The following is a 25963-nucleotide window of genomic DNA, read 5'->3' as shown; positions in this document are numbered from 1 at the left end:
GTTGCTCACAAAACAGGAAAATGTAAATCACTCTGAGGATTCCCCCAGTAACCTGGGAGGTTGCATTTTTTTATTTGGTTTTATGAGGTGCCTATGCTGGGGCAATTCCAGGCAGAGCAGAGTGATAACGGTCACGCCCTACTCACCTGCTGAATTTGGAAGCAGAGCAGTAACTAGGCATTGCAGGGTTCGGGGTGAGCAAGCATATTTGCACCCCCTAGAGGCGACTCATGGAGGGGACCAAATTTCTGCCTTCCATTTAGCACAGAGGTTTTCAATTTTTTGCCAGCAGAACAGAGGTTGGTGGGAGCTGCCCAGCCCACTTGGGCCCCAGGCTCTCCATGTTGTGGGAGCTTTATGTATCTGTATAGCCCAGTAAATCTTTGCAATGGATCCTTCTGATAGCGTTTGGCAGCTCTTGTTTCCAGGAGTAGCTCATTCAGGGATTGGTCACATCTATTTTCCACAGATCTGGGGAGGGTGGCGGCAGGAGGCTCTGTCTCTAAAAGTCTTCCCCAGTGGGTTCACGCTCCAGGCAGGGTTCGGTCGGAGCAATGGAGGCAGCTGAGGTTGGCCAAGACAGGATGAGGCGAGGCTGGATCATGGGTTGTCTCCACTGCCCCTAGCATTTCTGGTGATGACTCTGGTGCAGAATGAGGGTGGAGTGGGGATGTAGGAACAGGCCCTACCTTCCATGGGGAGCGGAAAGAGATACGGTCTGACAGGGGGAGGGAATTGGGCTTGTGAATAACAGGGGGATCCAACCCTTTCACCCTTCATTGACCCCCCCTGCCTATGTAGCCTGGATTTCTGCATTCAATCCTGAGACACCTCCATTCAGATCAGTGGGGACTGTTAACTCTGGAACCTAGAGATGACAACTTGAATAGCAACACTGCTAATATTTTTAACTGTTGCTGAGGATAACCGGGATGTTTCAGGAGACTGAGTGGAGCATGGGAACGGTGGGTGGAGCTACTGGCAGCCATTCCCCCAGATACACAGTGAAATATCTGTGTATAACACACACCTCCCCTCCCTGCCACAGAGTAATATGCTCCCCTTCTCTTTCTTCACTCCCTAGGTGCCCAGGGGAGTTGGAATAAGGCAGATAAGACAACCACAGAAAAACACCAGCCTTACCTGCCCTGGGCATGTGGAATGAGAATGAGGCTGGGAGCCAGGACTCCTGGGTCCTATACCCAGCTGTGGGAAGGTAGTGGGATCTAGCAGGTTAGAGCAGAGGAAAGAAGGTGGTATCATTGCGGTTAGGGATAAGAGTATCATTGGGTGAAGGTTATCATTGGGTTAGGGTTAAGGGTATCATTGGGGTTATGACAAAGTTTGTCATGGGGATAGGGTGAGGGTTGAAATAGGGTCTTTCTTTCTTTCTTTCTTTCTTTCTTTCTTTCTTTCTTTCTTTCTTTCTTTCTTTCTTTCTTTCTTTCTTTCTTTCTTTCTTTCTTTCTTTCCTTTGGCAGAACCAAGACAGGATGAATTAAAGTTTTACCAAGATGGTTTGTGTTAATTTAATTGGCCAATGTAAATTATACTCTCTCCCAAACTAAGGTATGTATGTTTATGTCCATTTCCATAGAAACAGCACACAGACCCATTGACCTAACAAGGGGCAGAGGCAAACCTTACACTGACAAGTGTCTACACCCAACAGGAGAGAGAAGCTCCATCTGGATTTTACTTTTCAGAAGGATCCATTGCAAAGATTTACTGGGCTATAAAGATAGGAGGGCTGAACCTCAAGTGATAGGCAGCTGAATCAACTGATTGCCTACGGTATTCCTGCATTAGAAGCATGTACGGAGCAAGATCTTTTCTGAGAGCTAATGACATGCCGGTGATGAATGTCTTTGTGAAATGACTATAGTAACACTACAGGGGGAATTATGGACACTCATTGATATTGTGTTTGAAAGTCTGTGGCCAGACAAAGGAAGGAGCAGTTCCTGCCCAGGCAGGAAGTGGGGGGGGGAAGAGCTATTTACCTGTCTCTTAGGTAAATTAAGCCTGGTGGGATGCAAACAATGGAAGCCCCATTTACACACAGGGAGATGGGAAGCCTGCATCTTGCTAGATTAAATTTTAGACTTTTACTGTGTGTTTTCACTTTTATTTCCTTAAAGAAAAGGAGTACTTGTGGCACCTTAGAGACTAACAAATTTATTAGAGCATAAGCTTTCATGTGCTGCAGCTCAGTGAGCTGTAGCTCACAAAAGCTTATGCTCAAATAAATTTGTTAGTCTCTAAGGTGCCACAAGTACTCCTTTTCTTTTTGCGAATACAGACTAACATGGATGCTACTCTGAAACCTTTTAGTTCCTTGTAACCCTTCCTACATTTATTCCTTTTCCATTCACATCACTTTCCCTCTGTCCTATTGTTAATAAATATGTTTTATTTTACCACCCACCAGCTCAGTGCTGTGTTTGCTGGGAAGAGTGTATCTACCCCTCAGTTAAGTTAATAAGCTGTGATGTGCTTTTGTGTCTTTAAAAGAACAAATGAACCTTCCGATTTCTCTGAGCTGTCTAGGACAAGGCTGGACACTTCAGTTTGAGGGAAATTGAGAGTGGGGGTGTGCTGGGGTCACCCTTGCTGGTTGTAACCAAGGCTGGTGGAAAGCAGAGTGGGGCTGTGGGGTGTAGACAGTCTGCTAGGAAGAGTGCTGCTGAACCACTGCAGTCCCAGAACCGGAACCTGGTGGAGCAACCAGCACCAGAACCATTGCCAGCACTGAATCCAGCGCTTGCAACCCCATGTGCAACTCCAGTGTCGGAGGGCACCACCGAGCCCGCCCTGGCAGCAGCAGCTAAACCTGTGCAAGAGGCTTAGCCGGAGCCTGAAATACAACCCATGGGTGGAGGTGGCGGAAAAGAAGAAAGCTAGTAGCAGTTGGAGCGGATATCAGAAGGGGCGACATGAAACAAAACCCTCTCACCGGGGACAGTGCAAGGCCCCCCCATTCCCCAAGGAAAACCCCAGATACCTTATCAGCCCACCACACCATTCTCCAGCAACCCACCTCTCCCCAGTGACCGGTCAGCTGGGCAATGTTTTAAATGTAACGAGATGGGGCATGGGAAGGTCAACTGCCCCAAGAACCCCAACAGACTGCAATTGATGCACTATAAGGTGGGTAGAAAGTTGGCTAGATTGTCGGGCTCAACGGGTAGTGATCAATGGCTCCATGTCTAGTTGGCAGCCGGTGTCAAGTGGAGTGCCCCAGGGGTCGGTCCAGGGGCCGGTTTTGTTCAATATCTTCATAAATGATCTGGAGGATGGGGTGGATTGCACTCTTAGCAAATTTGCGGATGATACTAAACTGGGAGGAGTGGTAGATATGCTGGAGGGCAGGGATAGGATACAGAGGGACCTAGACAAATTGGAGGATTGGGCCAAAAGAAATCTGATGAGGTTCAATAAGGATAAGTGCAGGGTCCTGCACTTAGGACGGAAGAACCCAATGCACAGCTACAGACTAGGGACCGAATGGCTAGGCAGCAGTTCTGCGGAAAAGGACCTAGGGGTGACAGTGGACGAGAAGCTGGATATGAGTCAGCAGTGTGCCCTTGTTGCCAAGAAGGTCAATGGCATTTTGGGATATATAAGTAGGGGCATAGCGAGCAGATCGAGGGACGTGATTGTTCCCCTCTGTTCGACATTGGTGAGGCCTCATCTGGAGTACTGTGTCCAGTTTTGGGCCCCGCACTACAAGAAGGATGTAGATAAATTGGAGAGAGTCCACTGAAGGGCAACAAAAATGATTAGGGGTCTGGAACACATGACTGATGAGGAGAGGCTGAGGGAACTGGGATTGTTTAGTCTGCAGAAGAGAAGAATGAGGGGGGATTTGATAGCTGCTTTCAACTACCTGAGAGGTGGTTCCAGACAGGATGGTTCTAGACTATTCTTTGTGGTAGAAGAGGACAGAACAAGGAGTAATGGTCTCAAGTTGCAGTGGGGGAGGTTTAGGTTGGATATTAGGAAAAACTTTTTCACTAGGAGGGTGGTGAAACACTGGAATGCGTTACCTAGGAAGGTGGTAGAATCTCCTTCCTTAGAAGTTTTTAAGGTCTGGCTTGACAAAGCCCTGGCTGGGATGATTTAATTGGGGATTGGTCCTGGTTTGAGCAGGGGGTTGGACTAGATGACCCTTCCAACCCTGATATTCTATGATTCTATGATTGCTCATACATAGGTGCCGACTTCCTCATTTCCCGGGAGGTGTTTGACCTCCTCTCTGCCCCAGGACCCATTCCCACTCCACCCCATCCCCCAATCCCCCACCCATGCTCCGCCCTACCCCTGCCTCTACCTACCCCTGCTCCTCCCCCTCACCCCCAGCACCTCCTGCACACCGCTGAACAGCTGATCACAGTGGATGGCAGGCACTGGGAGGGAGGGGGAGGTGCTCATCCATGGGGCTGCTGGTGGGTGCTGAGCACTCACAATTTTTTTCTGTGGCTGCTCCAGCCCCAGAGCACCCACTGAGTCGGGGCCTTTGGCTCCATACGCTTAATCATTTGTGTGGCCCCTCTCTGGTCCTTTTCCAGTTCCAATATATATTTTTTGCGATGTGGTGACCAGAACTGCATGCAGCATTCAATGAGTGGGTATATAATGGACTGATATGGTGGCATTATGATATTTTCTGGTTTATTATCTATCGATGTCCCAGTGGCTCCTAACATTCTTTTTTGACGGCTGCTGCACATTAAGTGGATATTTTTAGAAAACTATCCTTGATAACCCCGAGATCTCTTTCTTGAGTGGTAACAGTTACTTTAGATACCATCATTTTGTGTCTATCATTGGGATTATGGTTTCCAATGTGCATTATTTTTAATGTATCAGCATTTTTTGACAGGTTACTCCCCAATCTGGGGTGCCCCCTGATGTACTGGGGTACCAGTGAGCCTGCTGTTCCATCACTCCCTTACACTGTGCTGCTGAGCCAGGCCCTCAAGCCTCCTCCAACACACACACAGGTAGGGACACACCCAGCTGCGGAAAGACACAGACACTAAGATCAGCTCTGCGTGGGAAGACTCGGCTAGGGAATTGTATTGTCTTGTGCTGCACAGAGAACTGTACAACGTAAGCTCATGAAATTTGCCCCCTCCTTCAATGTAGAGGAAGGTACGCACATCTTTTGTCCCCCCTCCCCCTGTTATGAATTCCACAAACTGGTTTTAGAGAAAAGAAAAACAAATTTATTAACTACAAAGGATATATTTTAAGTGATTATAAGAGATAGCAAACAGATCAAAGCAGATTACTGAACAAATAAAACAAACACATAAACTAAGCATAATACACTACACAAACTGGTTGTAGTAATTTATCTCCCTAAATGTTGTTTTAGCTTGGGCTTTTCCAGCCTGGGCTCGGCTACTCTCCCCCACTTTTGTCTTCATTTTTTAGATGTTTCCAGCAGTCATCGTGAACATGGATTCAGTGAAGACTGAACACTGATTAAGTCAGTCCCCTGTCTTGAATAGGTTTTACATATGGTAGGAATCCTTTGTTTGCCACTGTGGTTCCTTTCCACCCCCAGTGGAAAAATACTGGTATTCTATCATGGAATCTAGTACCAGGTGACTTAATCACATGACCCTGCAGTGTGAAAGCAGCCATGAGTCAAAGGTTGTTTCTAGCATCCCAGGAACATTCTCAGGAAGGTGGGAGATTAGCATCTTCAAAGTCCTTTTGCTCCCCCTTAGCATTCTGTCTGGTGGGCATTCCCCAGGTGTAAACCCACTTATAATTGTTACATAGTCAATATTCCTAACTTCAGATACAGAAATGATACTTGCATACAGATAAGGTAATCATATTCAGCAAATTATAGCCTTTCCAATGATATCACACCAGATCCATCTTGCACAAAATACGTCTTTGATATTGTCAAGGTTCCTCCCCCACTCTGAACTCTAGGGTACAGATGTGGGGACCTGCATGAAAAACCTCCTAAGCTTATCTTTACCAGCTTAGGTCAAAACTTCCCCAAGGTACAAAATATTCCACCCTTTGTCCTTGGATTGGCCGCTACCACCACCAAACTAATACTGGTTACTGGGGAAGAGCTGTTTGGACGCGTCTTTCCCCCCCCAAAATACTTCCCAAAACCTTGCACCCCACTTCCTGGACAAGGTTTGGTAAAAAGCCTCACCAATTTGCCTAGGTGACTACAGACCCAGACCCTTGGATCTTAAGAACAATGAACAATCCTCCCAACACTTGCACCCCCCCTTTCCTGGGAAATGTTGGATAAAAAGCCTCACCAATTTGCATAGGTGACCACAGACCCAAACCCTTGGATCTGAGAACAATGAAAAAGCATTCAGTTTTCTTACAAGAAGACTTTTAATAAAAATAGAAGTAAATAGAAATAAAGAAATCCCCCCTGTAAAATCAGGATGGTAGATACCTTACAGAGTAATTAGATTCAAAACATAGAGAACCCCTCTAGGCAAAACCTTAAGTTACAAAAAAGATACACAGACAGAAATAGTTATTCTATTCAGCACAGTTCTTTTCTCAGCCATTTAAAGAAATCATAATCTAACACGTACCTAGCTAGATTACTTACTAAAAGTTCTAAGACTCCATTCCTGGTCTATCCCCAACAAAGACAGACTATAGACAGACACACAGACCCTTTGTTTCTCTCCCTCCTCCCAGCTTTTGAAAGTATCTTGTCTCCTCATTGGTCATTTTGGTCAGGTGCCAGAGAGGTTACCTTTAGCTTCTTAACCCTTTACAGCTGAGAGGAGCTTTCCCCTGGCCAGGAGGGATTTCAAAGGGGTTTACCCTTCCCTTTATATTTATGACAGATATGCTATAATCATATTATAACAATATTTCTAGGAAGAATATGGGGTGTAGAATCACAATTTTATTAAACTTTTGATCAATTACCTTGAAGAAAAAATGATTGATAAAGGTTGCAGATGACACAAAAATTGGGGGAGTGGTAAATAAGGAAGAGGACAGATCACAGACTCAGACAGATGTGGATCACACGGTAAACTGGGTGCAAGCAAACACTATGTGTATTCGTATGGCTAAATGAAAATGTGTCCATCTAGGAATGACGAGTGTTGGCCATTCTTACAGGATGGGGGACTCACTCCTGGGAAGAAGAGACTCTGAAAAAGATAATCATCTGAACACGAGCTCCCAGTGGGACACTGTGGCCAAAACAGCTAATGTGATCCTGGGATGCATAAACAGGGGAATCTTGAACAGGAAGAGAGGTTATTTTATCTCTGTATTTGGCACTGGTGTGACTGCTGCTGGAATTCCGTACCCATTGCCGGGGCCCACAATTCAAGAATAATGTTGATAAATTGAGAGGGGTCTGAGAAGAGCCATGAGAATGATTAAAGGATTAGAAAACCTGCCTGAGAGTGAAAGACGCAAGGAGCTCAATCTATTTAGTTTAAGAAGGATAAGGGGTGACTTCACCCCAGTCTATAAATACCTAGATGGGGAACAGACATTTAATAATGGGCTCTTCAGTCACTCTGATCCAATTGCTGCAAGTTGACGCCAGACAAATTCAGATAGGAAAGAAAGTGTACATTTTTAACAGTGAGATTAATTAATGTTTGGAACAATATACAAAGGTTGTGATAGGTTCTCCATCACTGACATTTTTTAAAACAAGATCAGCAGGACCTGGGGATTACAGTGGATAAGAAGCTGGATATGAGTCAGCAGCATGCCCTTGCTGCCAAGGCCAATGGCATATTGGGCTGTATTAGTAGGAGCATTGCCTGCAGATTGAGGGAATTGATTATTCCCCTCTATTCGGCACTGGTGAGGCCACACCTGGAGTATTGCGTCCAGTTTTGGTCCCCCCACTACAGAAGGGATGTGGACAAATTGGAGAGAGTCGAGTGGAGGGCAATGATTAGAGGGCTGGGGCACATGATTTATGAGGAGAGGGTGTGGGAACTGGGGTTATTTAGTCTGCAGAAGAGAAGAGTGAGGGGGGATTTGATAGCAGCCTTCAATTATATGAAATGGGGTTCCAAAGAGGATGGAGCTCGGCTATTCTCAGTGGTGGCGGATGACAGAACAAAGAGAAATGGTCTCAAGTTGCAGACGGGGAGGTCTAGGTTTGATATTAGGAAACACTATTTCAGTAGGAGGGCGGTGAAGCACTGGAAGGGGTTACCTAGGGAGGTGGTGGAATCTCCTTCCTTAGAGGTTTTTAAGGCCCAGCTTGACAAAGCTCTGGCTGGGATGATTTAGTTGGGGATTGGTCCTGCTTTGAGCAGGGGATTGGACTAGATGACCTCCTGAGGTCTCTTCCAACCCTAATCTTCTAGGATTCTATGATTCGAAAAGCTCGGCTCTAGGAGTTATTTGGGGGCAGGTCTGTGGCCGGTGTTATACCAAGGGTCAGACTAACTGATCACAGTGGTGTCCTCTCACCTTAGAATCTACGAACCCCCTATGCTAACCTTACCCCCATTACAACCTTAGCTTTGCCTGGGCATTGTCCTTGGCCATCTGTTCTTGGCACATTCAGTTACTAACAAAACATGGAAGTTAAAATTACAGTGGACTTCCCCACCATAAACCTTGGCTGTTGGACATTTTTGTTGGTTTTCCAGGATGCTCGTTAATGGGGCAATTCCAGGTAGAGCAGACTGAGAACGGTCGCGCCCTGTTCGCGTGCAGAATTTAGCAGCACTTGTTTCCTGGAGTGGTTCATGAGGGGATGGGTCACATCTGTTCTCTCTTGATCTTGATCTGGGGAGGGTGGAGGCAGCAACCATGTCTATAAAAACCTGCCGCGGCACATTCATTCTCCAGCTGGGCTTTGGTTGGAGCGGTGGAGCCAGCTGAGTTTGGCCAAGGCAGAACCAGGCGAGGATGGATCATGGAGCATCTCTGCTCCCTCCTGGCCATAGTACTGCTGGCGACGAGCCTGGTGCAGGGTGAGTGTGGGGTGGAATGGAGTTGGGAGACGGGGGCCTACCTCCCATGGGGAGAGGAGAGAGATACTGGCTTGGGGGGAAGGGAATTGGGCTAGTAAATAACAGGAGGATCCAACATCTTCACCCTTCATAGATACCCCTCCCCATCTAGCCCCTATTTCGGTATTCACTCCTGATCCACCCCTTTCAGATCAGTGGGGATTGTTAACTCTGGAACCTACAGATGGTGAGTTGAATAGCGACACTACTAAGACTTTTAGCTGTTGCTGTGGATAGCAGGGATGGTTCAGGAGAGTAGGTGGAGCCTGAGAACTGTGGGTGAAGCTATTGGCACCCATTCCTAAAGACACATTGTGTCAGACAACAGGACTGACTGTATAACCCCCCCCCCGCAGACACACAGTAATAGCTTTCTTTTCTCTTTGTTTGCTCCTTAGGTGCTCCAGTGAGTCAGAATCAGGCAGGTAAGACACCCACAGCAAAATGTGAGACTTATCTGCCCTGGTGATTTGGAATGAGAATTAGGTTGAGAGCCAGGACTCCTGGGTCCTAGCCTGACTTGCAAACGGAGTGGGGTCTCGTGTGTTAGGGCAGGGGAACAAGGTGGTATCATTGGGATTAGGGACAAGGGTTAAGGTTATCTTGTGGTTAAGGGTATCATTGGGTTAGAGTTAAGGGTATCATTGGGTGAAGGTTATCATTGGGGTTATAACGAAGTTTATCATGGAAGTTAAGGTCATTCTCTAGTTTTCATTTGATTTCTTTCTTTCTTTCTTTCTTTCTTTCTTTCTTTCTTTCTTTCTTTCTTTCTTTCTTTCTTTCTTTCTTTCTTTCTTTCTTTCTTTCTTTCTTTCCGACCTAGTGGCAGAATGAAGACAGGATGAGTTAAAGTTTTACCGAGATGGCTTCTGTTAATTTATGTAATTGGCCTATGTAAATAACACTTTTATATCTAAATGACCTTGTCCCCAGTCCCATTATATCTTTAACCTAACCTCCGTGGAAGCCTCAACTCCCAATACTCTGAGCCCTGCCTGCTCTTCCTTCACTCCCTAAGCGCTTGCAACATAGACATGCCCAAACTCACCCAGCCACGTGCTGGCAGGGACATTATATCTATGTCCAACCAGGCACACTGAAGGGGACTCGTGGGGTCTCTGAGGCTCAGCTGATTGTCAAATTATTGTGAGACGTTTGTGTGGGGAATGAGTTTAGAACTAAGTGAAGTAGTCTGTGGTGTTCCAAAGCTGATGGGGCGTCTGAAAACTGGACGCCCGTAGAGACAGCCTCTGTTTACTGTCTGGACGAGACGCAGGCTGGAGGTTCACAAAGACAAATGAACCTGCAGAGAGTGGGGGGTGAGATCTCAGGAATGGTAGATTCCAGCTTTATGGGCTGGACAAGGGCTGGAAGAACTCACCATCTAGTGAGTAACACCCTATCAGACAGGACAGTATCTTGCTAACAGGTACAGGCCGTAGACTGTGTTTTGTTTTTCTTCTATCTGTAACCTCATGTTCCTTGGCTTTATTTTGAATCTCTCCCTCACCCCCGGTTAAAACAACTTCACTTTGGTTTTATTGTAGGCATGTCCGTGACCATACCCAGGGCACAGTCCAGACTAATGAGTAGCTGTGTCACCCTTGCCCCGTAACCTGGGCTCCAGCCGCCCAGCCACACCCTGCCTATTACCAGCCTTAAAGAGTCCCATAGGGTGACCCCGACATATCCCCAGCCCCAGATTTTCCCCAGAAATGTACGTTCTGTGCTGCCCAGCTCTCTCCTGGAAAGTGCAACCATATTAAGTCTGTTATTCCTTTAAGGGAATACTATGCTGTGACCGGGTGTACCAAGCCCGGAGGCCCTGCTGAAGGCCTCACAGTCCTACCCCAGCCCACCCCATGGATGAGCAGTAGAGGTGAATCCTCCAAGCTGCCTAGAGAGGCTGTTGGGGAAGCAGCCAATCAGAGAGAGGCTGCAGGGAGCTGGCAACCTGAGCCCAGCAGGGGGCAGACTGGGAGCCAGGACTCCTGGGTTCTCTCCCTGGCTCTGGGAGGGGTTAGTGGGTTCGAGCAGGAGGTGTCTGCCCCCTTCTTTTTATGGTCCTGTCCCTTTTTTTTGAGAAGCAATTCCAGTGGGAAGCAGGGCAAGAGGCAGCCTGTGTGGATGGGAACTCCAGACTCTTTCTCTGCTAAGATGAAGATTTTTCACCCCTGCCCCTTTTCCTGCCAAAGAATGGACATTGAGCAGGCAATGGCCCATTGCTGTTGCTGACACCCGGCTGAGGGGTCAGCTTGTCCTTTGTCTCTGAGGAGCTGGTTTGGCCAGTCCCCAGACTTGGAATATGTATGAGTAACGTCATACAGGGGAATCTGATAACTTCACGTGCAATGTGGCCGCATGTCTTTTACCAGGACATTAATGACCAGCAAATTATGAGTTTTCAAACTATACTTCACCAGGAAAACTCTGTGCAAAGATTATTACAATAGTGGATATGGGTATATTCTGTCACATCGTCTACATGCCAGGTGCTAAGGAGAAGGTAGAACTAAGGTGAAAGCAGTGAATTGGGGAGCGCTGTTTCCACAGAGGCAGTGGATCCATGTGCATGGCAGGTGTGCCGAAGACAGGGGACGGGGCACTGGGGTGTAACAGTGTTGGGTGTGTAAATTGCTGCCTGCAGAGGGATAGAGCAGGACTCGCGACACGCCAGGAATTCCAGCAGCTGGCGGCTGGGAGAGTTTTTCCTGGTGGACACAGGTAGGGCTCCCTCCTGCTGGGAGCAGGGGGTGGTGCAACCCAGACACTGTGGGTCACCTCAAAAAGTATCACAGGGCTTGCGGGAGTTGGAATCGAGCAGGAAAAGTGCCCAAAGCAAAATGCCAGTATTATCTGCTGTGGGGTCTGAGGGTTGAAGTGCATTATCCCTCCCCACTTTAGCTCCCTTGCCTGGGGATAATGCAGGTTCCCTGTTTTCTTCCCAGGCTGTGGCAAGCGTTCGGTCTCAGGGCGCATCTTCAGTGGTCAAGATGCCAAGGACGGGGCCTGGCCCTGGCAGGTCAGCGTGCAGCAAAACGGCTTCCACATCTGCGGCGGCTCGCTCGTCTCTGAGAGCTGGGTGGTGTCAGCAGCTCATTGCTTCGATCTGTGAGTACCCCAGGCAGGGCAGAGACAGTGACTGTAGATGCTCTGGAAGGACTCCCTCTCTACTGGCTTCCTGTTGTGCAGTGTTCCCCCGCTGCTCCACCTCAGGGATGGCTGCACGTCTGCTTTAGGAAGCCATCCCCCATGAGGTGTTATGTGTGGCTGTTCTCCAGCGACCCTGCCCCAGAGCTAGCTTCACCTGAGCGCTGCGCAAGCCATGGCTGTGAGGCATTGCTGTGTAGTTCTTCCCCAATCAGATTTTCTTGCATCCAGGTCCGTAGCCATTTCAGCATATCGGGTGCAGCTGGGTGAAAAACGGATTGTCAGTGAGACCCCAGCCGAGTCGTTCTCATCGGTGAAGCGGATCATCCCCCATCCCAATTACAACAGTAAAAGTTTCCTTGCCGACATCGCCCTGGTGGAGCTGGAGAAGCCGATTGCATTCACGGCCTCCATCAGCCCCGTGTGCCTGCTTAACGCCTCCGTCTATGTGCCCTCTGGGAAACCCTGCTGGGTGACTGGTTGGGGGAACACTGTCCCACAAGGTGAGGCAGATTCGTAGCTGTTAGAGAGGGGAAGGGCAGGGGAAAGGCCAGCACTGGATGAAGGTCACAGGCTGGGTGATAGCAGCCTCATATATACACAGATGGCCTAAGAGCTACACGGTCGCACGGTTATACAGCTACTATTGCAGTTATATGGTTTTATAGCCACAGTTGTATGGTTGTACATTCACACAATTACAGGGATAAGATGAGGTTGTGACAGAGGTCTATAAAATCATGACTGGTGTGGAGAAAGTGAATAGGGAAGTGTTGTTTACTCCGTCGTGTAACACAAGAACTAGGGCTGACCCAATGAAATTGATAGGCAGAAGTCTTAAACAAAAGAAAATACTTTTTCACACAACGCACAGCCAACCTGTGGAACTCGGTGCCAGAGGATGTTGTGAAGGTCAAAAGCATATTGGGTTCCAAAAAGAACTTGATAAGTTCATAAAAAGAAAAGGAGGCCTTGTGGCACCTTAGAGACTAACCAATTTATTTGAGCATAAGCTTTCGTGAGCTACAGCTCACTTCGTCGGATGCATGCTGTGGAAAGTGTAGAAGATCTTTTTATACACACAAACCATGAAAAAATGGGTGTTTACCACTACAAAAGGTTTTCTCTCCCCCCTCTTCACTCTCCTGCTGGTAATAGCTTATCTAAAGTGATCACTCTCCTTACAATGTGTATGATCATCAAGTTGGGCCATTTCCAGCACAAATCCAGCTATTAACAAATAAGCTATTACCAGCAGGAGAGTGGGGTGGGGGGAGAGAAAACCTTTTGTAGTGGTAAACACCCATTTTTTCATGCTTTGTGTGTATAAAAAGATCTTCTATACTTTCCACAGTACGCATCTGATGAAGTGAGCTGTAGCTCACGAAAGCTCATGCTCAAATAAATTGGTTAGTCTCTAAGGTGCCACAAATACTCCTTTTCTTTTTGCGAATACAGACTAACACGGCTGTTACTCTGAAACTTGTTAAGTTCATGGAGGACAGGTCCATCAATGGCTTTTAGCCAAGATGGTCAGAGACACAACTCCATGCTCTGGGTGTCCCTAAACCTGTGACTGCCAGAAACTGGGTCTGGATGACAGGATGGATCACTCCATAAATTGCCCTGTTGTGTTCATTCCCTCTGAATGGCACCAAACACTGTGGGAAGACAGGATACTGGGCTAGATGGACGTTTGGTCTGACCCCATATGGCTGTTCTCATGGTTAAACAGCCACAGTTGTACTGTGACACAGTTATATAGTTATACAGGTATGGTTGTACAATTGAACTATTATATGGTTGCACAGTTTAACAGCCGCACATTTATACGGGTACCATTATACACAGCCCTGGAAGGATTGGATTGTTGTCAGTCAATGTTGATTTCACCGTACACACACAGACGGACAAAAATGTATTTTGACTGGAAATAATCAAAATTTACATATAGGCAAAAGATGAGAAATGCTGCTTGAGAACTCAGAGTTTGATTTAAGGATATTTACTTTCCATTTTTTGACATGGGATATTGACAATTTGCGTTTTCATGGTTATAAAGCTTTGATTCTTTGAATCTCAACCTCCATTGTCATTAAATAGTTATTGCCTAGCCCGTCCCATAAACGTCCACAACTGGGAAAATTTAAGCCAATAAAAATTCAAAAATGCTTAAAACCCATAATTTTGCAAAACTGAACATTTAAATTGATGAACGTAAAAACATTCTTAAAAATAAATATGATCATTTGATGGATGGGGGATTCAATTCCTAGCACAAAGAAGAGATGTTCGTGTTTTGGTGTGTCTGAGTCCTAATCTGGGTTTCAAACCACTCCTCTTGGGGTAGTTGGCACCTGTGTATTTGCCGATGCCGGTTCTAGACCAGCAGGAAGCCGTGTCAGAGGTGGCCGCCAGCTGGCACCCAGCACTATCTAGTCACACACCTAGTTACATCTTCATGGCCTTGTGTTTAGGCCTGACCTGGAAATCAGGAGCCTCTGCTCAGAAATTTAAACCCATTGAACCAAACCAGGGCAAACTGTGTGTAGACAAGGCTCAGCATTTTCAAATGCACCCTACCGGCCTGTGTTTTCGGCACTTAAAGGTGCAGACGGTCTCCGAACAGGGTATTCAAATATAGCTGTGCAGGTTAGGTGCCTAACTCCCATTGACGTTCTGTTAGACTTAGGTTCCAAAGCACCATCTTTTGTAGGTGCCTTGGAGATTTTCAAAATCCCACTAGATTCCTTCCTGTGTCAATAAGTGCCTGAATCCCTATGACTATCTTCCCCCAAGTGGTTATAATTAAACTTAGGCTTCTAAATCAGGTTTGGGGCTGCAAAGCTAATCAGAGCAGCACCTAAAATACCTTTACATATCTGGGTTGTTGCCTTTAGAACGCGTGAAACTAGCCACCTGCCCCCTATCCACTCTAACCCACTAGACCCCACTCCCCTCCCAGAGCTGGGGAGAGAACCCAAGAGTTTTGGCTCCTATGCTCCCACTCTAGCCTACTAGACCCCACTCCCATTCCAGAGCTGGAAACTTCTTCTAGATCCTTAATGTGACAGCTTATTATGTGCCATATGAGTCACCCTGCTCTCGGGCCTTTTATTCCAGCGGTTTATAAGCCACCGGAGACACTGCAGGAGCTGGAGGTGCTCACCGTAGACTCCACGATTTGCAACGATCGCTACCGAGGATTACGAGAGCCTTCAGGTTACAACCCTATCAAAGATGACATGATTTGTGCTGAGTACCCGGAAGGCTATAAAGGGTTTGCTTGGGTGAGATTCTCTGACTGAGATTGGAAGACCTCCCCCTTTCTGCTGGGCAATACCCAGACCCCGAGAAAGATCAGGGCCCCCTTTGTGCTGGGCCCTGTTCTTCCTGGTCCATTGCCCCTGCTGGTTTGGTGTTGTGTGTCGGGGGCACCCACCGAACAGAGGGCTTGGATGGAAGGGCTGAACCCTGAGTTCATTCCCCAGTGTTTAGACAAGACGCCTCTTGCCTTGAGGATGCGTCTGTAGAGTATAAAGTCAGCAGGGTCCATCAGCCCATTCAGTCTGACCTAGTGTATAACCCAGCCAACAATTGCACCTGGTTACCCCTTTACTGTGCCCAGAGACATATGTCTGGATAAAGCATCTCCCAGAAAGGCAGCCAGTGGGAATGTGAAGCCATCGAGAGATGGAGAATCCAGCACTGCCCTTGTGGACAATGCAGACTGGACTCTTTCCAACCCTATTTCTTTCCCTCTCTCTAGGGTGACTCTGGGGGACCCCTGGTGTGTGAAGAAGGCGGGACCTGGTACCTTGCTGGGATTGTGAGCTGGGGAAAGGGGATAAAATTGAATGGGGTAGTCAGTGTTGCCCCTGGTTATCCTGGAGTCTACAACCGCCCCAATGCCCACAATGAGTGGATCAAGAAGAACATGCCTGGTGTGACTTTCGCAGAGGTGAACTTCACTCTGATCAGCCCCCAACCATCTACCACTGTCACTCCAAACAGTGCCAGTTCTCCTCCTACAATCCCCAGGGTCCTTCTCCTAGCTGTGCTTCTGTGGCTGACTCTGTGACCCCCTCCTAGACTGGGTCCCCATCCCACACCAGCCCTTTCTAACCCTTGGTGCAGATAGACCATGTCACCTGTGACACTAGACCCTAGTATTCACACCCTATACTCTGTTGTAACAATCTCTGTACAAAATGCTCCTTGTGAGGGGGGAGGGATAGCTCAGTGTTTTGAGCGTTGTGAGTTCAAATCCTTGAGGGGGACATTTAGGGATCTGGGGCAAAAATTGGGGATTGGTCCTGCTTTGAGCAAGGGGTTGGACTAGATGACCTCCTGAGGTCCCTTCCAACCCGGATATTCTATGATTTGAAAACTTATATATTGCTGATCGTTCATATCCTTGTATGATCTACATATGCAAGGGGTATTAAGGGTTATGGACATACGCTGGAATGGTCACTAAAAGGAGTTCAAACCAGGTTTGTCGAGGGAGTTGTTAAATAGGTCTCTCCTAAAGAAAGGATGATGTGTTCAGCTCCATTTCCATACAAGCAGCACACGGACCCATCAAACTAATAAGGGGTGGAGGCAAACCTCACACTCACAAGTGGGGAGAACACTGCCGGGTGTCTACACCTAGCAGGTGAGAGATGCTTAGTCTGGGTTTTACTTTTCAGAAGAATCCTTTGTGAAGATTTACTGGGCTATACAGGTGGGGTGGGGAGGGGGGCTGAACCTCAAGTGATAAGCAACTTAATCAACTTGCAATTTTGCAACAGAAAAGCTTCAAAACCAGACTCCAACAAGAAACTGCTGAGCTTGAATTAATATGCAAACTAGATACCATTGACTTGGGTTTGACTAGAGACTGGGAGTGGCTGGGTCATTACACGTATTGAATCTATTTCCCTATGTTAAGTATCCTCACGCCTTCTTGTCAGCTGTCTAAATGGGCCATCTTGATTATCACTACAAAAGTTTTTTTTCTCCTGCTGATAATAGCTCATCTGAATTAATTAGCCTCTTACAGTTTGTATGGCAACTCGGACCTTTCCATGATTCTCTGTATGTATATATCTATCTTCTTACTATATGTTCCATTCTATGCATCCGATGAAGTGGGCTGTAGCCCACAAAAGCTTATGCTCTAATAAATTTGTTAGTCACTAAGATGCCACAAGTCCTCCTGTTCTTTTTACAGCATATGATATTCCTGCATTAGAAGTGTGTGTGGAGCGAGGTCTTTTCTGAGTGCTAATGCCATGCCGGTGATGAATGTCATTGTGAAATGTCTGTAGTAACACTCTTGGCTTAGGTTAGGCTAAGCACAGGAAGGCTAGGATGACAGGAAGTGAGGTCCAAAAGAAACTAGAATTAGCCAGATTGGAAGCTGAAGAGAGACAGAAAGAAGATGAAAGAGAAATGGCCTTAAAGCGCTTGGAGTTGGAAGTGGAGGAGAGGAAGGAGGCCAAATGCTTGGAGGCAGAGGCAAAATGCTTGGAGACAGAGTTAGAGCTGAAGCGCTTAGATCGGGAAAGGGCTAAGCTGGGTCTACCAGATAACCCTAATAGTCCTTCTCCAAGTACCGCTCCCCATTCCAAAAAATTCCCCACCTACAAGGTAGGCGATGATACAGAGGCCTTCTTAAAAAATTTCAAAAGGGCCCGCCTTGGGTACAGCATCTCTACAGACCAGTATATGGTGGAGCTGAGGCCGCAGCTCAGTGGACCCTTAGCAGAGGTGGCAGTTGAAATGCCTAAAGAAAACTTGAACAGCTACGAACTTCTTTTTAAAAAGGCCAAAATTAGAATGGGGATAAAACCTGAGCATGCCCCTCAGTGGTTCAGAGCCCTAAGGTGGAAACCAGACGTGGCATTTTCCCGACGTACCTATTTCATTGTAAAAAATTGGGATCCCTGGATATCAGGAGCCAGTGTTAAATCTCTGGAAGATCTGTCTTTCCTAATGCAAATGGAGCAGTTCTTAGAGGGTGTTCCTGAGGAAATAGAAAGGTACATCCTAGATGGGAAGCCCAAAACTGTAATCGAGGCAGGAGAGATCGGAGCCAAATGGGTGGAGGTGGCAGAGAGAGAAAAAACTGGTCGCAGTTGGAGCGGATACCAGAAGGGACAACCTCAGACCACACCCTGCTACTGGGGGTAGCCCAAGGCCCCACCTACATCTCAAGGAAACCCCCAAACACCTTATCCTCCCATGTAGCGGGGTGGTCACCTGTTCTGGCCCTGAAGGGGTTAAAACAGCCCTTGGAGAGGGCTGCCTGTGGGAGCCAATAGTAAAAGCAGCCCTAGAGAGGGCTGCAGCTGGGAAAAGCTAGGCTGAGTGAGGGAAGCAGCCACAGCTGGGGCCACACCCCAATCAGGCCACAGCTGGTTCTATAAGAGGGCTGAGGGCCAGGAGCTGTAGGAGTCTCCCTCCAGCTTCTGAGAGAGAAGGACCTGAGCAGGGCACCCAGAGTGGGGCAGGGCTGGGGGAAGGTCCAGCGGAGCTGGGGAGCTCCAGCCTGGAAAACCCACAGGCTGCAGGCCTTGCTAAAGGCCAGGAAAGGTACTAGGGCTACAGAGGGGTAGCCTGGGAATAGGCAGAGGCAGCGGGTCCGACCCCCTCTTGCTGATGATGAGAGGTTTACAGACTGCAGTCTGCCCCTGTGAGCAAGGGCTAGATGGTGACTGGCAGTAGCCACTGAGGTAAGGTGGGTTTAGAGGGTTGGGGGTTCCCCTGGGTGGGGAGACCCAGAGTGTGGGGACTGCTGGGGCAGAACCCCAAGTTAAAGGCACTGGGGTCCAGGAGGGGCACGGGACCAGTGGCAGGCGAGACACTGGCCTGCAGAGGGCACTCTGGGCTGGAAGAGCTAATTCCCAAGATGACCAGCAGGAGGCGCCACACCGGTGAGTCGTTGCCCCGCTACATCCCACCCCACCAGTCTCCAGCAACCCACCTCGCCCCAGTGACCAGTCAGCTGGGTGATGTTTCAAATGTAACAAGCTGGGGCATGTAAAGACCAACTGCCCCAAGAACCCCAACAGATTGCAGTTCATTACACCAGAATCACACGATGCTTCCCAGATACCCTCCAAGTGAAGGGAAATTGTGAGTGTGGGCGGGAAGAAGGTTATTGCATGGAGGAACACTGGAGCACAGGTGTCAGCTATCCACTAATCCTTAGTGGACCCCAAATTCATCAACCCAGAGGCCCAAGTGATGATTCAACCCTTCACGTCAAACTCTTTAAACTTGCCTACAGCCAAGTTGCCTGTCCAGTACAAGGACTGGTTAGGAAGTTGGACTTTTGCAGTCTATGATGATTTTCCCATCCCCATGCTGCTGGGGGAAGACTTGGCCAACCATGTGAAGCGAGCCAAGAGGGTTGGAATGGTCACCTGCAGCCAGGCTAAGTGAGCCTCCAAACCTATCCCTGTTCCTGAGCCTTATAAAAGGCCTCGTCTGTGTTATCAGAGCCCCAAACTGAGGTGGTAGAACTGGATCCCCTGCCAATGACTGCAACAGCAGTAGTGGATCCAGTCCCAGAGACCCAACCAGAACCAGAATGGGCAGAGCAGCCAGCACTGAATCCAGCGCTTGCAACTCCATCTACAACTCCAATGCCAGAGGGCACCACCGAGCCTGCACTGGCATCAGCAGATAAACCTACACAAGAGGTTCAACCGGAGCCTGAAATACAACATAGTGCACTGGCAGAGAGCAGTTCACAATCAACGGAAACAGCCCCATCACCTGCATCGCTTCCAGAGGGACCAAGCCCAAGTCCACAATCCAGTCAGGAACTGATGTCTTCAGCATCAAGGGAACAGTTCCAGGCAGAGCAGGAAGTGTATGAGAGACTCAACGGAGCTTGGATGGTGGCACAGAGTGACCCACCGCCTCTCAGCTCTTCTAATCAATCCAGGTTTGTTGTAGAAAGAGGACTTTTATACAAGGAAACTCTTTCTGGTGGGCACCAGGAGGCCTGGCATCCTCAAAGACAATTGGTAGTTCCAACTAAGTACTGGGAAAAGCTCTTGAGCTTAGCCCACCATCATCCTAATGGCTACGCTGGAGTGAACAGGACCAAAGACAGTTTGGGTAAGTCCTTCCACTGGGAGGCAATGGGCAAGGTCGTTTCTACCTATGCTCGGTCTTGTGAGGTGTGCCAAAGAGTGGGAAAACCCCAAGACCAGATCAAAGCCCTTCTCTGGCCACTCCCCATCATTGAGTTTCCATTTCAGCAAGTAGCTGTGGATATTCTGGGTCCTTTTCTGAAAAAGACACCCAGAGGGAAGCAGTACATACTGACTTTCATGGATTTTGCCACTCAATGGCCAAAAGCAGTAGCTCTAAGGAACACCAGGGCTAAAAGTGTGTACCAGGCATTAACAGACATTTTTGCCAGGGTAGGTTGGCCCTCCAACATCCTTATGGATTCAGGAACTAATTTCCTAGCAGGGACCATGAAAAGCCTTTGGGAAGCTCATGGGGTTAACCACTTGGTAGCCACCCCTTACCACCACCATCAAATAAATGGCATGGTGGAGAAGTTTAATGGAACTTTGGGGGCCATGATAAGTAAATTCGTAAATGAGCACTCCAGTGACTGGGACCTAGTGTTGCAGCAGTTGCTCTTTGCCTACAGAGCTGTGCCAAGTCCCAGTTTAGAGTTTTCACCATTTGAACTTGTGTATGGCCGTGAGGTTAAGCGGCCATTACAGTTGATGAAGCAGCAATGGGAGGGGTTTACGCCTTCCCCTGGAACTAACATTCTGGACTTTGTAACCAACCTCCAAAACACCCTCAAACTCTTTAGCCCTTGCTAGAGAACCTAAAAGATGCTCAGGAAGAGCAAAAAGCTTGGTATGATAAACATGCCAGAGAGCGTTCCTTCAAAGTAGGGGACCAGGTCATGGTCTTGAAGGCACTCCAGGCCCATAAGATGGAAGCATCGTGGGATGAGCCATTTATGGTCCAAGAGCACCTGGGAGCTGTTAACTATCTCATAGCATCCCCCACCTCAAGCCTAAAGTGTACCATGTTAATTCTCTAAAGCCCTTTTATTCCAGAGAATTCAAGGTTTGTCAGTTTACAGCCCAGGGAGGAGAGGACGCTGAGTGGCCTGAAGGTGTCTACTACGAAGGGAAAAGTGCTGGTGGTGTGGAAGAGGTGAACCTCTCCATGACCCTTGGGCGTATGCAGCGACAGCAGATCCAGGAGCTGTGCACTAGCTACACGCTAACGTTCTCAGCCACCCCAGGACTGACTGAACGGGCATACCACTCCATTGACACAGGTAATGCTCACCCAATTAAAGTCCAACCTTACCGGGTGTCTCCTCAAGCTAAAACTGCTATAGAACGGGAGATCCAGAATATGTTACAGATGGGTGTAATCCGCCCCTCTGGAAGTGCATGGGCATCTCCAGTGGTTCTAGTTCCCAAACCAGATGGGGAGATACGTTTTTGCGTGGACTACCGTAAGCTAAATGCTTTAACTCACCCAGACAATTATCCAATGCCACGCACAGATGAACTATTAGAGAAACTGGGATGGGCCCAGTTCATCTCTACCTTGGACTTAACCAAGGGGTACTGGCAGGTACCGCTAGATGAATCTGCCAAGGAAAGGTCAGCCTTCACCACACATGTCGGGCTGTATGAATTTAATGTGCTCCCTTTCGGGCTGTGGAATGCACCCACCACCTTCCAAAGACTTGTAGATGGTCTCCTAGTGGGATTAGGAGAATATGCAGTCTCCTACCTTGATGATGTGGCCATATTTTTGGATTCCTGGGAAGAACACCTGGAACATATACAAAAAGTCTTTGAGCGCATAAGGGAGGCAGGACTAACTGTTAAGGCTAAGAAGTGTCAAATAGACCTAAACAGAGTGACTTACCTTGGACACCAGGTGGGTCAAGGAACTATCAGCCCCCTACAGGCCAAAGTGGATGCTATCCAAAAGTGGCCTGTCCCAAAGTCAAAGAAACAGGTTCAATCCTTCTTAGGCTTGGCCGGTTATTACAGACGATTCGTACCGCAATACAGCCAAATCGCCGCCCCACTGACAGACCTAACCAAAAAGAAACAGCCAAATGCCGTTCAGTGGACCGAAAAGTGTCAGAAGGCCTTTAACCACCTTAAAGCAACACTCATGTCTGACCCTGTACTAAGGGCCCCAGACTTTGACAAACCGTTCCTAGTAACCACAGATGCATCTGACTGTGGTGTGGGAGCAGTTTTAATGCAGGAAGGACCAGATCAAGAATTCCACCCTGTCGTGTTTCTCAGTAAAAAACTGTCTGAGCGGGAAAGCCACTGGCCAATCGCTGAAAAAGAATGTTACACCATTGTGTACGCGCTGAAAAAGCTAAGCCCATACATTTGGGGACGGCGTTTCCACCTGCAAATCAACCATGCTGCGCTGAAGTGGTTTCATACCATCAAGGACAATAACAAACTTTGGTGGAGTTTAGCTCTCCAAAATTTAATTTTGAAATACAATGCATTGCAGGAGCTTCTAACAAAGTGGCTGATGCACTCCCCCATAAAATTTCCCAAAATCAACTGGTTAAAATTGTCCTTAAAATGTGGAAAATATTATTTTTTTTATATAATCAGTAGTATATCTAAAGGTGGATGTGTCTTATTAACTCTGTTTTCTCCTAGAGCTCCAGGAAGAAATCACAGCCAGTGTGGAACAGGCTGTCCAACACCCTCTGTGATCTGGGGGGCGTGTCATAAACATACAGCTAAGGGTAGCATAAAATCTCTCCTTTACCTGTAAAGGGTTAATCAGTTCCATCAACCTAGTTGGCACCTGACCAGAAGGACCAACAGGGAAAGAAGATACTTTCAAATTTGGGGGGGGGGGGAGAGAGGGAAGGTTTTTGTTTGTGCTCTTTGTTCTCTCCCAAGACAAAGAGAGAGACCAAGTAAGTAATCCAGCTCCTACTGAATGACACCTCTAAAATTACAGAAATAGTAAGTAATAGCAAGAAAATGCGTCAGAGTATCTTTTGTTTTAGCTTGTAAATTTTCCCTATGCTAAGAGGAAGGTTTATTCCTGTTTTTTGTAACTTTAAAGTTTTGCCTAGAAGGGAATCCTCTGTTTTAAATCTTATTAACCTCTAAAATTACCTTCCATTCTGATTTTACAGAGGTGCTTCTTTTACTTTTTTTCTTTATAATAAAGTTCTGTTTTTTAAAAATCTGATTTGGGTTTTTAGTGTCCTAAAAACCCAAGGGTCTGGTCGGTGCTCACCTTGTTTACTCTCAAGCCTCCCCAGGAAAGGGGGTGAAGGGGATTGGGGGGATATTTTGGGGAAACAGAAACTCCAAGTGGTCCTTTTCCTAAATCTTTGTCTAACTCACTTGGTGGTGGCAGCAATACTGTCCAAGGACAAGGAAGAATTTGTGCCTCGGAAGTTTTTAACCTAAGCTGCTAAAAATAAGCATGGGGGGTCTTTCATGTGGGTCTCCAGATCTGTACCCTAAAGTTCAGAGTGGGGAGGGAACCCTGACAGAAACCCTCCACTGTGTGGGCAGCGTGAGATGCAGACGGGAGAGGATCTGAGATCTTCCAGAACCACTCATGTGCCAAAGTCTGCAGATAGCATCTGGCAGTTAAAGGTTTAGGGGCTCCTAGAGCGTGGGGTTGTATCCCTGACCATCTTGGCTAATAGTCATTGACAGACCAATCCTCCATAAACTTATGAAATTCTTTTTGAACCCATTTATACCTTTGGTTTCACGTCTCCTGGTTCTGAGTTCCATAGGTTGACTGTGCATTGTGTGAAGAAGTACTTCCTCATGTTTGTTTTAAACCTGATGCCTGTTAATTTCATTGTGTCACTCCTGGTTCTTGTGTTATGGGAAGGAGTAAATAACACTTCCCCATTCACTTTCTCCACACCAGTCATGATTTTATCGACCTCTATCATATTCCCCCTTAGTTGCCCTCATTTCCCGGGAGCTGCTTGACCTGCTGTCCACCCAAGGCCCCATTCCCACTCCACCCCATCCCCTGACACCCCACCCCCATCCCTGCCCCGCCCTTCCCCTGCCTCTACTCAACCCTGCTCTGCCCCTCCCCACCTCTTACTGCCCCCCCGTTCCTTCCCCTCACCCCAGCACCTCCTGCATGCCACTGAACAGCTGATCGCAGCGAGCGGCAGGCACTGGGAGGGAGGGATATTTTAGAGAACTATCAACGATGACTCCAAAATCTTTCTTGAGTGGTAAGAGTTACTTTAGATACCATAATTTTGTGTCTATAGTTGGGATTATGTTTTCCAATGTGCATTACTTTTAATTTAGCAAAATTTTTTGACAGGTTACTCCCCAATCTAGGGTGCCCCCGATGTACTGGGGTGCCACTGAGCCCACCTGTTCCATCACTCCCTTACACTGTCCTGTTAAGCCAGGCCCTCAAGCCTCCTCCAACACACACACAGGTAGGGACACACCCAGCTGCAGAAAGACACAGACACTGAGATCAGCTCTGCATGGGAAGACGCGTCTAGGGAATTGTATTGACTTGCACTGCACAGAGAACTGTACAGCATAAGCTCATGAAATTTGCCCCCTCCCTCAATGTGAAGGAAGATATGCACAGCTTTTTGCCCCCCTCTTATGAATTCCACACACTTGTTTTAGAGAAAACAATAAGTTTATTAACTATCAAGGATATATTTTAAGTGATTACAAGAGATAGCAAACATCAAAACAGATTACTGAACAAATAAAACAAAACCTGTAAACTAAGCTTAATACGCTACAGAAACCGGTTACAAGTAGTAATTTCTCACCCTAAATGTTGTTTAGGGTATTTATTTCACAGGCCAGACACCTTTTCCAGCCCGGCCTTAGCTGTTCTCCCCCCTCTTTTGTCTTTGTTTCTTAGATGTTTCCAGCTGTTAACATGGGCTGGAATTCAGTGAAGACTGAACACTGATTAAGTCAGTCCCCTGTCTTAAATAGGTTTTACGTATGGAAGGAACCCTTTGTTTTCCAGTGTGGTTCCCCCCGCCCCCAGTAGAAAATACTGGTATTCTATCATGGAATCTAGTACCAGGTGACTTAATCACATGACCCTGCAGTGTCAAAGAATCCATGAGTTAAAGGTTGTTTCTAGCATCCCAGGAAGCTTCTCAGGAAGGTGGGAGATTAGCATCTTCAAAGTCCTACTGCTCCTCCTTAGCATTCCGTCTGGTGGGCGTTCCCCAGGTGTAAACCCACTTATGATTGTTACATAGTCAATATTCCTAACTTCAGATACAGAAATGATACTTGTATACAAATATGATAATTATAGTCAGCAAATCATAACCTTTCCAATGATATCTCACAAGACCCATCTTGTAGAAAATACATTTTAGATATGCTGTAGTCATATTATAACACTATTTCTAAGAAGAATATGGGGAGTAGAATCACAATTTTATAACATTTTTATCAATTACCTGGAAGAAAACATGATTGATAAAGGTTGCAGATGACACAAAATTGAGGGAGTGGTAAATAAGGATGAGGACAGATCACTGATTCAGATGGATGTGGATCACATGGTAAACTGGGTGCAAGCAAACACTATGTATATTAGTATGGCTAAACGAAAGTGGGTCCATCTAGGAACGACGAGTGTTGGCCATTCTTACAGGATGGGAGACTCGCTCCTGGGAGGAAGAAACGCTGAAAAAGATAATCAGCTGAACATGAGCTCCCAGTGGGACGCTGTGGCCAAAACAGCTAATGTGATCCTGGGATGCATAAAGAGTG

The 25963-nt window shown here is 47.2% G+C and overlaps 1 protein-coding gene across 1 annotated transcript; it reads left to right on the top strand.

Moving 5' to 3' along the window:
• Positions 1-8907: 8907 nt before the first annotated feature.
• On the top strand, positions 8908-17282 carry LOC140912229 (serine protease 27). The gene is made up of 7 exons (XM_078853033.1): positions 8908-8972; positions 9410-9436; positions 11659-11735; positions 11960-12122; positions 12393-12664; positions 15285-15451; positions 15931-17282. Exons 1-7 carry the CDS (start codon positions 8908-8910, stop codon positions 16240-16242), a joined length of 1083 nt encoding a protein of 360 aa, XP_078709159.1. The 3' UTR covers positions 16243-17282.
• The last annotated feature ends 8681 nt before the right edge of the window (positions 17283-25963 follow it).

The sequence above is a fragment of the Lepidochelys kempii genome, chromosome 6 (genome assembly GCF_965140285.1).
Source record: "Lepidochelys kempii isolate rLepKem1 chromosome 6, rLepKem1.hap1, whole genome shotgun sequence".
NCBI classification, from domain to species: Eukaryota; Metazoa; Chordata; order Testudines; family Cheloniidae; genus Lepidochelys; species Lepidochelys kempii.
This window is presented reverse-complemented; position numbering and strand designations above follow the sequence as displayed.

Bases quoted from the DNA above. Each gene is read 5' to 3' on its own strand.
- LOC140912229 (XM_078853033.1), top strand. From the start codon at position 8,908: ATGGATCATGGAGCATCTCTGCTCCCTCCTGGCCATAGTACTGCTGGC. The intron at 9,437-11,658 runs GTAAGACACCCA...TGCTGCCTGCAG, and splicing joins AGTGAGTCAGAATCAGGCAG to AGGGATAGAGCAGGACTCGC. The intron at 15,452-15,930 runs GTGAGATTCTCT...CCCTCTCTCTAG, and splicing joins GCTATAAAGGGTTTGCTTGG to GGTGACTCTGGGGGACCCCT.